At 34.9% G+C, this 15,501-nt stretch overlaps 1 protein-coding gene across 1 annotated transcript in view; it reads left to right on the top strand.

Annotated features, from left to right (window-relative positions):
* Positions 1-12,957, top strand: part of CDH19 (cadherin 19) — a 117,794-nt gene extending 104,837 nt beyond the window's left edge. The window contains exons 12-14 of the mRNA XM_075142160.1: positions 2,447-2,564; positions 4,667-4,918; positions 8,949-12,957. Of these exons, the coding sequence (XP_074998261.1) occupies positions 2,447-2,564; positions 4,667-4,918; positions 8,949-9,439 (861 nt within the window). The 3' untranslated portion in view covers positions 9,440-12,957. The remainder of the gene's footprint in view (positions 1-2,446; positions 2,565-4,666; positions 4,919-8,948) is intronic.
* The last annotated feature ends 2,544 nt before the right edge of the window (positions 12,958-15,501 follow it).

The following is a 15,501-nucleotide window of genomic DNA, read 5'->3' as shown; positions in this document are numbered from 1 at the left end:
GATGTACAAAAGTCTAGGAAACGAGAAACAAAGAAACAGTTTCCTTCTTTCTGGGTAATTTTTCCTTTAGAGTTAGCAAAATCAGAGCTGCCTATTGCTCTCTGAATATTTTATAGACTCATCCGAGTTTTGCTGAATCTTAGTGGAGGTGATACAGTAAGAAATAAACAATAAAGGCCTGCCCTTTCCTTATGTTCCAAATATTCCCCTGCTTCTAGGGTGAATCCTTAAAGGCATGTGAACGTGCCTAGAATACCATAGGAGTCTTAGGTTTTTTAGAAGAGCACAGTACAGATCAAAACAAGGGAAGGTGGGTTTTTTTCAGCTGGGCACATACTGCTCAGAATTATATTGATAGGATCAGATATAAATAAAATTTATATGAGCAAATACATTTTGTACATAAAGTAAGGGAAGTTAATAATGAAATAGCAAAACAGTATCTAATTCACAACTGCAATAATTTTATGATTTTCAAGCATGATAGACTCCCACAAATATACTTTCCAAAGACATTGCTAATACCTGGTTAAATAACTATTAATCAGAATGAAAACTGGAAGTATAAAAATCACATCTATAATTAATGCTTTTTTTTTTTTTTGATAGGTAGGTAGGTAGGTAGATAATTCTTCTCTGCCAAGTAACTAAACTGAAAAATAAAAAAATAAAAAGATTGGATATGGCTAAGATGTCTTTGTAGATTACTATATTACTCTGCATATTCAGTTTAGCTTGACAGACCCTGAATTGTACAGAGAGACATACATCCATACAAAGCTTTTTCTCAGCTGCGGTCATGGAGATTTTACTAGCAAATCATCAGCAAAGGCCAGTAGTCATTTTTTATTTTTTCAGGTATATGGCAGAATATTATCATGAAAATGTGCCATTGTTCATGTTTTAGACTGGATATATAGTTTTGTTCTCTATTGCCATTCATATTGAACATATTCTGAGAACTATATTCCCTTATAAAAATGAAGTCTATGATTTATTAATCAGGTAATATTAGGGATCAGTTATTGTTCTTCACTGATTCCTTGGCCTGCATGCCTATACCTGTATTTCCAACACCTTAGCTATTTTTTTTGCTCTGAAGAATGGGAAAAAATTTCCTCAAGAAGCCTCATCGTTTCTACACTGTCACCAGGTATATCACTGAACAGTCACTTCTCTCATTAGTGGCAATAAAGAAATCTCAATAAAGGGTCCTAATTTTTCCATAGAGTGAAAATATAGATTTGAAATAAATTTCACATATAAAAAGGTCAGAGTGCTAAGAATATAAATCTTCTGGGGTATGAGCTACATTTTGCACTCTGCTGTGATGATTTCATCAAACTTACCTTGCTTGAAAAGAAAAAGAATATGTGCTGAGGTCTTAGATCTTTGACTGAAAAATGGTTTAATCGGGAAAAAGTTTTCAAAGGCACAGATGGAAGGCTGTAGTCACTCCCATTGACTTACTGCTTTGCTTTTAAAGCACCGCTTGTAGCATTCAGATGCTTTCTGGTTTGGGGAAAGTTGAGGCTTCAAGTCTCCTGGGTACAAATACCTACAAGGCATGAGATGACTGACAAAACAGAGACCAACTTCAAATCGGACACTTTTCTGAAAGTTGGCGGGCTTGCATCAGTTTGCTTTCCTCCTGGTCGGTGAGGATACTCACTTACTAATATATACTGATGCCCAGGTCATAAAATATTTACTGATAAAAGTAACAAATGTAAGCTCTTTTTAAGCAGAAATATTGCTAATTATGTTAACTGTAGTGTGGTTGTTTATTTACAGAGATGAAAGCTATTCTTTTGAATGATAACTTATTTTTTATTTTATCTTGCAATGACTATCTGGTTTGACATATTTGTAAATGAAGGCTATTCTGCTTTCTTAAGAAAAAGGAGCCAAGAAGTTCCATAATCAATCTATTATAATATCCAGAATCAACAATTCAGCACATGAACTTGTCACCATATCTCACTTACTGGAGCTACAATATATCAGTTGAATGATGTCAATGTGTTTGTGGGCTGGAAGGAAATGGATTTTGTATAGAGGGATTTGTTCAAATGTGGAATGATATACTTTTCACCTTGTAAAAGAAAGACAAAACACTATAGATATGATTACTTTTTTCATTTATGGAAACTTCATTTACCCCTTGCCTTTTGATCCAGAAAATCTTTTACATTTTCTCAAGATTTTAATGTCTGCCTCTCTCAAACAGATGAAAAATCAAAACAGAGTATTTGCAGAATATGAGTTTCAATGAGACTGAGTATGGGAGGTGTATATTTGTGACTGCATAGCATGCACTCAATACATATTCACAGATCACATCTCTAACATCAACAATTTAACATACTTGATACATCTTTTTATTGTTTTAAAGGACAGGTAAATACTTTTATTCTTAAACAATTCCATTTATCTGTGTTTCCAGCTAATTCAAAGCATCAGTGCAGTGGATCAAGATGACTCAGCAGAAGGTCACCATTTTTACTTCTCATTGGCTCAGGAGGCCACAAACAACTCACGTTTTATTGTCAAAGATAATCAAGGTGGTGTCATTCATGTAGCTCTTTAAGACCTTCCTAATAAAAGATGCATACTTCTAGCAGTCCTCACATCACCAATTTTATAAAAATTTCCACTTAAATAGAAATTGTTGTTATAAGATATGAACATTTCATAAGGTGCATTTCAAAACAATAATTCAGCAATACTAAACAGTTTGTTTTCCTTTTTCAACCAAGTAACTTAAACAGCAAAAAACAGTTTTATTTCAAGGAAAGACAAAGTGTTGAGATGAAAAATACAGTGGTATTCCTTAAATTTATTTCCTTATGTAGGATATGGTGATGGTGGGAAATACCAACTTTCTTGTTAAAATTATCTGTTTGTCTAAGAAACAAGATTGCCAGAAAGAGAAGATTGCTGTTAATACAAGTCTGTTACTTCATCACTTCAACAAGACCAAAATTATAAACACTGATAAATATGAATATAATCTTATTTCCTAATATATTTTAAACTGCATAAGCTGATCAATAATGACATCATAAAATGTCTTCTATATGTATTTTAATGTTATTCAGAACTGATATTGATTGAGACTCTTACAAAGAGTGATACAGAGGGATATCAAGCAAAACCAGTCTGAGGTGAAAACGTAAGTGCAATATCTGAAGGAATTGCAGGGAGGATGGCTGCTTAGAGTCAACCTGCTGAGACTACGAAGAAGAACTTCTTCAGACTCAGCTGAAGTACACATTGCCCTTATTGACTTTGCTAATTATTTGAATGTTCTGGCTAGGTGAATAAATCAATGGAAATAAGTTTTGGAAAGTTCAGACTACGTTAAACGGCAAACTACTTTTCTCAATATCTCCAAACTTAAAGTTAATGTATTAATATGTGTTTCAATTCCCAGCTTCATTAACCTCTCACTCAGTGCCGGGAAGAGATAACTTGTTACATTAAGGTCAAATTGTGTACAAGCTGCGAGCCTTTCCCACCTTTGCTCATTCTGCACAAAGTCCAAGCAGAGCCACACAGAAGGCAATACATCCAGTTTCTTTTGGTGGCTATTGATGGGGAAAAAAACCAACCCATCTTTTATAACATGGTAGGGTCAGCCCTTAATCTCTCCCTTTCCGCTGCATTTCATAGAAATGGCTGGATGAATTTGGATAGTCCTAGGCAAAAGCAAAAGTGAGGCTACAGATCTGGAACATTTTATCTCAGAGTTATTTTCTGAATTATGACAGAAACCTAGAAGAACTTAGATGTGAGGGAGTTAACTTTAGTAGAGTGTTTGGATAGATGTATCATACAGATAATGGTAGAAACACTTTTTTTTTTCTACGTACAGGTATGCACACATCCAATAATTCACCCTGCCAGGATAAAAAATTCTGACATGTAAACATTTATAGATGTTTCTTCTTTCCATTATACACAGATTTAGACAGGGCTAATTTGTTTTGCAGCAAGCTAAGTTTCAGATTTGAATTAGTTGAGCAGCAGGAGCTGAACGTAGTCAGCAGCAGGAGCTGAACGTAAGCTGCTTACTGGGTTTTGTACGGAACTGATTTCTAAATACTAATAGTTAAATACAAAGCAAGGGGAGAGCCTCTAGCAACTTCTCCCTGATTTAGACAGTAGGAGCTCAGCTAGCTCCAGTTTTTGAGTCAGGGAAAGAAATAAAAAACTATTTTAGTGGACATTTTTCTTGCTTTCTCTTCTTTCTCTTGCTACCTGTTTTCTCTGTGTGCTGTTAGGCACACTTTTTTGATTGGTAAACTATCTATATTTCCTCTGTGAACTGCTGGATTGGTAGCAGCTAGTTACATCGAATCATTTTAAGAACCAACTAGTTAGTCTGAGCACTGATCATGGTGGGATTTTTTTTTAGCTCTGAACATTAAAAACAGTCAAATGTTATTATTTTCCCTGGAATACATATGTCAAAAATAGATGCAATTATTCATGATTGACACAAAAACCCCACCACATGTCAGTGCCTGGTTTTACTTTTTTAACTTTGTTAATATGTGGCTTTGCACAATACCATTGTTTTTAAATAGGTCAGATTCCACCGGAGTTTTATTGTTGTTAAAAGGTGATAAATGCGTATCATGCATAATAATTTATCTTCTAGATAACACAGCTGGAATTTTCACAGCAAAAAGTGGCTTCAGGAGGCAAGAGCAGTTTTCTTTCTACTTGCCAATCTTAATTCTGGATAATGGAACCCCACCGCTGACGAGCACAAATACTCTCACTATCACTGTCTGTGACTGTGACACCGAAGTTAACACCCTCTACTGTCGATACGGAGCTTTCATGTATGCCATGGGTCTCAGCACAGAAGCTTTAGTTGCTGTTTTGGCTTGCATACTAATACTTCTAGGTAAGCATGAGAAAGAGAAATGACTTTGTTTCCTCTTACAGTAGGCTTGATTAAGTGACAAAGATGTTCCCTTGACTGGAAGCCTGGAAGTACTGTGCTATTGAGAAAAATGCAGTAAGGCAAATGTTTAATTTATTTTCTCTTTTCTTAACTGTAATTCCTTCCCCCCCTCCTCATTTCCAGTAAAATTTGAATTCTAACACAATGTCCTACAAGTCAGCTTTAGTTGAGTCATGGTCTTACTTGTCTGTACTGGTCCAAAGTCTGTATTGAGCCCAGGTAAAGCTGAAGACAGTATTACACAAGGAAATTGGCTAGTATAAGAATATATTAGAAGGAGCAGTTCCCTACTTATTCTGCCTTAGGTATGCCAAATGTAGAGCTAAGATCAATATAAAATAATAAAAGAAAAAGAGAATTCGATACTCTCAGAAAGCAACTCCAGAAACAAACAGGAAGTTTCTCTGTCAATTAATAAGGTTGCATCTCCAGACAGCCTTTTCTCCAAATGTTGGGCGTCTCCTTTTTCCTCTCATGGGACACCAAATTAGTCTCCATTACATTCGGGAGCTTATGGATGTGAAAAGAGGGTTTGGGAGTGTTTTAAATGCACAAGAGTTGTGCTTGTACCTCTGCACAGGGTCATGCATAGCTGGCACATGGCACTCAAAACCAGACTAACCACCCAAGGCTGGCTGATCCTGCACTGCTTGAGGTTATGGTTGCTGCAAGACGTTGGAGTGACAGCATTCAAGGAAACAACTTCTTCACATGGTGAAGCATGCAGCTATCGCTGCTAAAATGCATTTTTTTTTTTTCAGCAAAAGGATATTCCTGTAGTGCTCAATGAGTGATTTGATGACACTGACACATTATAATAGCAGGCGCGCTGTACTGATCATTCCCCAAAGGCTAAATATCCGTCCTAAAACACTACTTGTCTGAGTTAGTGAGGTTAAGGTATGCTAGTTTCCGAGGCCAGGAAAGAAAGAGAAGTGATAGAGCCCGGTAGGTTTGTTTTCCAAGGCAAAATGACTGACCTTAGAGCTTGGTCGCTGATGGTGGTCATGGGCCTCAAGACCAAATTCAAGTTGATGCCAACAAAGCAACAGGGAAAGACTTCCAAATCCCTGTTGCCTGTGTAATAATATGACATATCTATATTATGCCATATAGCAGTATATTTCATAAAACGTCGTATCTAAAAATACCACAAAACAATTGATGGGTTATGTTAGTAAAACCATTTTTCCACTAATGAAACTACAAATAAACAACTCCAAAGTAAGAAAATGAAGATAGAATCAGGATTTCACTAAGCAGTGTGATATCAAATCATCACTATAAATTGTGCAAACCTAGCATAAATTGTTTTTCAACAAAATTCTAAAAAAAAAAAGGAAAAATATGATCAGAATCAAAACAAGAAAACTGCAGCATAATATCTAGCTACGCAAATATAATGTCCTGAAAGAAAGAAGTAATAATAACAGAAATTACACTGCCTTAAGAAACAAAAACTTTCACAAAAATTATTCTCTCAGTGTATTTGTTAATGAGAACAAATACAATAGTAATATTTTTAAACTCCTATATCACTGAAAGAAGTACAAAACAATTCTAAGTAACCCCCTTTTTTTTGCCATATGAAGAATATCCAGGTAAAGAACATTCTTTTTTCTACCCTCATGATACAATATGACATCTACCAGTCTGTAAATAACAGCATACAACACTAAGCATATGATCATTAACTACAAGAAATCTGAGGCTTGAAAATGAAGGCTTGCAGCTCTATTTTGATCTGCCATAATAGCAACAGAAGACATGAAAGACAAGTCCAATAAAGCTAATGGAACTATTTTGACATTACACCAGTTAAAAAAGAAATTTAACAAGTTAAAAATCACTCATATTCTGCATTCTGTCCACAAGGTTATGGCGTATTTTCCTTTGCATAAGGAATAGAAACTGACTCTAATTATTTCCTGTTGTACCTTTTATTTCCCGGCTGGATCTCTTGGTGAGAACTCATTGAAATTTCTCCTAAAATGGCATCCTATAATTTAGTCTCACAGTTAAATGAGTTGTCCAGAAGCAGCACATGTACCTGTTAATTATAAGTCAGTACCTTCAGATGGCTTTGGGCTCTCAAAATTAGGTGACATGCAGGAAACTGCAGAAACAGAATGTCCCACAAAAAAATACATGTGTTTTTATTTATCCCTACGAACGCATTGAATAGATAGGGTAAGAATGAAAACAATGGAAGGGTACCTCATAATTATTATGTCTAGATGGGAGTACTCTTGGCCAGACACTAGCCTTTTCTTGACTCCATAGCAAAGTCCAGGGATGCACTAGTGCCCCTACTTCCATCTCCTGGTTTCTAACAGAGAATACAGGAACATACAATTGGATTTGTGGTTTCTAGACTTGCCTGCACTCCCAGAGTCACCTTATTTAAATCTGAGCTTTCCTTATCCCAGGCAATCTTCAGTAGTGACACTGGAAAGCAGTCCCCCTGATTGAAGTGCCTGCCTTAGACCTGGCAGTCAATGTGAGCTTATAGGAAGGCCAGTGTGTGTTTCAAGTTTTCTTTGATTGTTGCAGGATATCTGAACCTAACTTTGTGTCTAACTTTGTGTTATGCACTTAAGGGACTGAGGATCAGGCAAACTATATCACTGCATTACCTAGGCCGTCAGTGGAATTATTCATCAAGGTCTTCCCTCCAGATGGAATAAATCCTTGCTGTCTACTGAGCCTATGCATATCACAAAAGTCAAACCAGGGATATAGATAAATATATTAATCAGAAAGGAAAAGAAACTAATCTACCACACTCTTTACAGACACACATATTTTAAATGCATTAAATCTTTGAATGTATTTTTGTGTTTATTTAAAGTGAAATAATAAAAGGTTCTATATATAATATGTTTGCCACTTATATCTGAAACCTGAAGTTTCATTTTTTTCCATTTTCCTGTATCATCATGTGTACCATTAGAAGAGTTCACCATGCAAAGGGTTTGGAGAGTTGAAACTATCTGGGTTTTGTAAATATATAATAACATTGTAGAAATTCTTGTTTCCAATGCTTTCAAGTTTGATGTTGGTATCTCCCAATCAAATGAAATAGTATACAGTGAGTACGTAGAAATAAAGAACTACTTCAGGTCCCTCATATCCCTATGTGAGGTAAAATCCTGTCATTATTAGTAGTTATATCATGTTATGTCCTGAGTAAAAAATTACAGACCACAAACTACTTAGATATTAAATAGAACTGCAAGAAGATTTATTTAAAAACTGAAATCATTAATCTCTGTGAAAATCATAGACTATTTCAAAGGCGCCATTCCACTAAAAATGAAATGAGAGAAGATTAAAAAACAGTGCTTTAAAATAATATTTAAAAAACTTCCATGTATGAGGGAAACAGGCTGCTCTGATTCATAGGCCTTGGTAATAAGTACTGCTACAACATCACGCAAAATTTAGTGATAGTCTTCAAATTTCCAAACCAGCATACAGAAATAATTGAACCACATCCTGCATAGTCTATGGAACTGAATGATTCAACCAACTGAGGAGGATATCTTGCTCATTGCCTCATTTTTAATTTGATCTTCCTGGGGCTTTGATCTGAGAGCGAGTGAGACATTAAGAATTTAAATTCTGAATGTGAAATTGATATATTATGTGATAAACCAAAGCAGTTTCCAAAAGCATGACCTGTGTTTCCATCAGTTTCAAACTCCTACCTACCAAAAGAACTGCTCCATTTCATTCACCTATTTTATAAGTCCCTTTGTAGCCATTTGCCCACCACATACTATGCTCATCTCAAAACTATAAAATCCATAAAAGTTACAGCTCTATAAATTTACTAAAATAGCTTCACTTTGCAATAGCATTGGTATTAAGAAATGTTACCATTTAAGTCTTTCCAAGCACATTTAAAGTCTCTGGTTCTGTTTATTTTTTCCCTTTTTTTTTTTTTTTTCTTTTTTTTTTTTTTCAGTGTTCTTTTTGGCAATTGTAGCCATAAGGCAGCAGAGGAAGAAGTCTCTCTTTTCGGAGAAAATGGAAGAATTCAGAGAGAACATTGTCAGGTATGACGATGAAGGAGGTGGCGAGGAGGACACAGAAGCCTTTGATATTTCAGCACTGAGGACCCGCACTGTCATGCGAACGTACAAACCTCGGAAGAAGGTCACTACAGAAATCCACAGCCTCTACAGACAGTCTCTGCAGGTTGGCCCTGACAGTGCAATCTTCAGGCAATTCATTTCAGAAAAGCTTGAAGAAGCGAATACAGATCCTAGTGCTCCTCCATATGACTCACTTCAGACCTATGCATTTGAGGGGACTGGCTCTTTGGCAGGATCCCTCAGCTCTTTAGGTTCAAACATGTCAGACATGGATCAGAGTTATGACTACCTTACAGACTGGGGACCTCACTTTAAACAGCTTGCAGGCATGTACACTTCACATAGAAGTGTGGGGGATTAGTTATCCTTTGGTTTGTTGTTCTATTTTCCTAAATCTCAACAACTAAAAACGACTGTGGATTTTTAAAAAGGAGATCATCCCACATTTAAGCATGAAAAATAAAAGATCAAGATTTTTTTTCTGGAAAGTCTTGAATGTTGAGATCTTTTGAAAAATCACACCAGGCATGTCATGAGGTGAGGGGATGGAGACTTCCATTTGAAAATCTTGTGGTGATTTAGGTGCCCGAAACTGTGCTGCTTTGGATATCTAGGCCCCCTCATGGATACTGAAAACCTGGGTTCTGCAAGTACAAAAGGAGGACTAGAAGCCATAAATGGATAATGTAAATATTCCATCATCCATAAGCTTTAAACTGTTTCCAAAGTTAAGACTTTTGCTGTTGCAGTTGAATATATTCATTAACCAAAGTTAAACATGCATATTTGTATAATGCTTCATTATATAAATATACTTGTGTGAAAAAGTAGACCCTAGATATTCTAATACAATTGTCAGAAGTGCTCGCAGAATCATCTATTTATTGTTCTTAGGATGATAAAACTAAAACAAATGTCTTTTCCTATCAGTGTAAAAATAAAGACCTATTACAACATCAGCAAGTATTTGCTGCCATTTTAGTTTTTAATGGAGGTATTGGAAAACGTATAAACCAATACTTAATTTAGCAAATAAGATAGAAGAGAAGAAATCACTTCAAGTTAAAATCAATATTCAATGTAAATACTGCAATCGACCACATTATATATCACTATACTTAGAACAAAATGCTACCCAAATACAGGCATTTTTCCTTTTATTAAGGTTTAAAGGATGACTGATTTACCAGCACAGATTTAGTTTTTTTTATTATGGAATATAAAATTATCTGCAGTAGTCAGTTTTATTATAACAATATTAAGAATCTTTAAAATGCTAAGCTGATGGTTATAAAACTTTATGTATAACATTAGATAATAAGATAATAAAATGTTTTAATGTTAATCCACTTCTGAAAATGATCCTGAATCATTCTGCAAGACTCAAGTCAGACTTCAAAATTAATTTCCGCTGTATTTTTTTCTAAACATTCCATAATGAATATAAAGCTGACTCAGAATATTTCTTTACTCTTACTTATACCACTACCCATCAGCAATTTTAGATCTGAGGGTCATCAGATATGTTCAAAATGGTCTGTCTGGAAAAAGCAACCTTTCTTATTCACCTCTCTTTTATCAGGTACTTATTTTACAGAAATTACATTATGTAAGCAACTGATACATTTCCACAGCTAAAAGCTGGCATCAGGATAAAGAAAATCATGCAACATGTTTCTTTTATTTTTCCCTTTTTTTTTTTTTAGTAAGATTTTAGGTAAGTGCTACTGAACTACAGAGAGCCAGGCAAAGCTTATGCAAGGAAAAAAAAAACAAACAAACATAAAAAGCAACAAATAAAAAAAGACATGTAACACACAAGCTCTGAAATATTTGCTACAATTGCTGTTCACTGAAGAAAACCAAGGCATGTAGGTTTAGTGGAAAGGTGCCAGTGCAGAGTTTAAATTCCTGTCAGCTAAAAATAAAACATGTGGAGGAGTTTGAAAATCAGGAGAGATTTCCAGTGTGAGGTCTGGTAAGAGCAGAAACATTATTCATGATATTCATAGCTGGAAAAATACAGGGGGGGTCATCCGACCAGGTGCAGATGAAGCAGCATCTGCTTCATAAGGAATAACTGCTTCTCACCAGTCTCATGCTAGGACGCCACTATGTATGAGCAGCTACAAAACAGCTTTAAAAGATGCACAAGTAAACACATTGTATTAATGACTCTAACATTTGTGTTCAATGGCTCTCAAACAGATGTGACAAAATAACTTTTATTTGAGATAATATTGTACATATTAGTAATTTACTCCATGGAGAGGAATAGAGAAAGAGAGAACAACTATACATGTACTGGTTGTTGGAGATGGTGAGGACATTTTTAGGATTAGATCTATAGATTTATGCAGGTTATATCCTAAACAAATACTTATTCCACAAGTGGTCCCAGTGGCATTAATAAAATTCCTTGTGCTTCCAGGTTGTATTTAGTACAAAAAGGAAAACAGTGTCTGATCCTTTCTCAGTCCAGAGATTTTGTCTGTTTATTTGGGGAAATAGTCTTGAACACTCAACCATATTTGCACTTATATTATAATTTCCTCTTTTTACTGTAAGGAACTTTAACAATAAATAATTTTGTAACCAGTGCATACCACTGTCATGTAATTTTTGTAACGAATGTATGCCATTGTCAGTAACTTCTATATGAAAGAGAATAATGGCCTACAATGGCTGTTAAATGATCTTTAGCTGAAAAGGTATAGGACCGTGTTTGCACAGAGAAAGGGAGTGTTTTGCTCCAAAGAAAGAAGTTAATCCTAGCTGTTACTGGGCTACATCTTATTAGATTCCTAGTATTCAATCTAAGTCAAACCTGTCAATTTATTTCCACATGTGAGAAAAGAATCACTGAACTGACCTAGTAACTTCACACTTCTTTTAATATACTGTACTTAATTTAGCTGAACAATGTCTGTAAAAAGGTTTTGTAGAAGTGTCTGCTTATTTGAAGGAAGTAAACATTCTGAGGAAGCCAAAATTAAACACATAAGTGATATCACAATAACTAATAGTATGAAATTAATAAAGGATAAATTATAAGCCAGAATTCCTGATGATGAGATCTATTAAACTGTGGAATGGTTTTCCCAAGAGAATCCTCCATTACCTTTATCTTTTAAAATTCGCTAGTAGCTAGAATTAGCTATGCTATTGGCTGAAGTGAAGAGTGCAAGTATGGTACCAGACGGTAAATATATATTCACCTGTTCATGACCTGCCTGAGGGAACATAAGGAAGACTTATTGACTGGTCAAAGGAAGTATGATCATACACACTGTTTTTCTGTATGAATGCTTTGAAGAGATGTTCCTGTATATTTCTTTTTCTGTAACATGGTAATGAGATAGGTTAAGAACTGGTGAAATACCTGACAAAAGATTGGCTTCCTATGTCAGTCCTCGCTTATAAGGATTCAGAGCGTTGTATTATTGGTTTTACTATTTAAAAGCAAAGGAAATGAAGACCATGCATATATTAATAAATGCTTAACATTCAGATATTTGAAGTTAAAAACCAAAAGAACAAAATCACTTGCTAGCACATTGCAGCTTCAGACTCATTGTTGTGACTGGAAAAGAGTATTTTGTTTATCGATTCACCCAAAATAAAATGTTTTCATTTGATTTTCATTTTACATATCACAAAGTAGGTTTTTTATTATCATAACACTGAGAAGCAATTCTGCTTGCCACTGAGGATAATCTTAGTCTTTAATTCACATAATTTTCCTACAGCATTTTCTCACAGATACTGTCATTACACTCCTAGCTTTGCTTTCAAAATTTGCATTGGAAATGTGGTTGTTTTAACACTCGTTCTTAACTGTATGGAGTAACCCTGTCAGATGAGAATAAAATATTTTTTAAAAGATAGTGTGCATTTTATGCTTCGAAGTCAGATCTAATATATGCTCTCCGAGGAGTAGAAGTTGAAGGAAATTATGTGATTTTATATTCTGGCAAATAATGCATTTTACCCTTGATCCAGAATATGAACAAATAGAATAGAAGTTATATGAAAAAAAATCAGTAGCTATTAGTAAAGTCTGTAAGATTTCTCTACCAGAAAATTGGTAAACCTATATTTTATAAAGAAAAATAGAGTGGATTAATGTTTATTAAAAAAGTTGACACATTTTGCAAAAGTAATTTGGATGCTCTCATATTTATTCAGGAAAAAAAAATCTTCATATATGGGTCTATATCAGCCTTATGTCTCATACACTAAGTCCAAGGAACAATAAGATTTAACTACAGTGCACAGAAGGATAAAGCATACTTACAGAGAGACTGCTTAGATCAGTATGAAACATTTTACCCACAGCAAATAGATAATAGCAATAGTCAGAAATATGCATAAGACTCAAGAGTATATCTGCCAGCAAGGGCAGTTTGGCACAATATATGTAAAGATATACGGCACGAAGGGCAAATATTAATAAATACAATTAGAAACCATCACTACTTCACAAAACTTTCCAATAACAGAAACCAGAACAGGATATCAATGGCTCTTAATTCCCCAAACACATTAATTGTGATTTAGGTAATGCTTTAATAATATTAAAGTTTATACTTTAAACAATACTCCACATGTGGAGTTTCAAATAGGATTGGTTTGTAGAGAAACCACAACATCTGCATACCTATATCTGACCAAAAGCATACAACAGAAGTTATTGGATTAAAGCTTAAAAGGGTGCACACGTACCCACAGATATATGATGCATTCCTTCTGACATTGTTATGACTAAATTAATCTCTATCATCACAAATTCTTCTGAAAAGAGGCTTTACAAAGGTCATCTTGGACAACTGTTTTGGTAGCTTAGGAACTGGAACAAGAATTTTTTAGGTACTGATTCTGTATGTTGGACTTAAAAATGTCAAAAATATCCCCCATTATTAATAGTGAGTATACCTGAGATATAAACAAGAACTGGATGGCCTTGAAGACTGGAGAATAGAAAGTGGATAAAATGTAACAGCAACAATAAAGATCATCCACTCTGGAAATAGTTCTTAAAAAAAATCTGCTATTATACTGGGTACTTATCCAGTAAAGTAATTAAACAGGACAAGGATATTCTAGCTGCTAAAATAACTACAAACTGCCAACAAGATTCAGCCCAGAAAAGCCAAAAAAAATCAAATATGAACTGAAGCTGTACTAGACAATACAATAGACAAAAGAAAATGTTGACCATGAAATTAAATTGAGATTAGATTACCTAACTATTTAATTACTTGACAGCTCATTCTCTTTTGTCAGATTCTGACCAGCCACACTAATATTGTTTCTGAGAGTCACACATTAATTTAAACAGTAATCCAACAGTAGTTCCAATATTAATAATTATTAAAGCATTTTCATAGGACAAAATCCTGTTACCAATTTATTATTTATTCCATACATACAAATTCTTTGGCAAGGCCAGACAAGGTATGCAACAGATGTAAAAGAGGTCGTAAAAGAAGTTATCCTTAAACATCTCCTTTTATAATTTCAACAGTCTAATTCAATACGCACACATTTCATTATATATTTGGTGAATCTCATTTCATTGGTTGCAAATGCCAATTTACTTAAATCACTTATGAATTCAAAATATCATTACAATGACTTTACAAATATTTTATGAGAATTCTTAAAGATTACAGTAACTTTAAAAATACTTTATCCAGGTTCTTGCTGTCAAAACAGCTTATTCTCACAAAAATCTTACCCCGCTTTTGCCATCACTGAGTATAAAAACAACCTAGTTAGCCTATAAAAGCATTTGCATTCATTGCAGTTCATCTCACCCAACCTTAGCCACATCAAAAACGGTGTAAGTTATTCAACTTCCTTCCCATCCTGTGTTGCCACTCCCTCGGATATCCCAGAAGTTCAGGGCAGGCTGGACACTCTCCAGGACTGCAAAATGAGAGAAGCATCCCTCCTTATGGGACTGTTGTAGACTTGGCAGACCTTCCACAGCGAAGAACTCCTGCTAATACATCCCCTTCATGTCACTGAGGACTCTAACCCACCGATGAATCACGCCCAAAGCTTCATCTTCTTTCCTCAACCTGATAGGGGTATAAGGATCCTGCTTTGTCTTCTTACCTTCATGTACATTTGGGTTTATTTTTAAAAAACTAATAAATATTTTTCTTTGACAATAGTTCCTGTCAGTCTTGAATTATTATTATTGCTTTATAGTATTCTACTAACAGTTAAAGGTTTCCAAGTCAGCTCCTTGTGGAGATAGCTATGTTGCAATCACAAATTTCAGGAAATGCAGAGAAAGAGACATGAAATCAAGGCCAAGGGAGGTTAAATGATTCATGTAGCTGGTCAACTCCTGAGCTGGAAACAAGTTATAGATCCTGAAATATTCAGTCCACTGCCCAGCTCCATGGACTA

The sequence above is a fragment of the Calonectris borealis genome, chromosome 2 (genome assembly GCF_964195595.1).
Source record: "Calonectris borealis chromosome 2, bCalBor7.hap1.2, whole genome shotgun sequence".
Lineage (NCBI taxonomy): Eukaryota > Metazoa > Chordata > Aves > Procellariiformes > Procellariidae > Calonectris > Calonectris borealis.
This window is presented reverse-complemented; position numbering and strand designations above follow the sequence as displayed.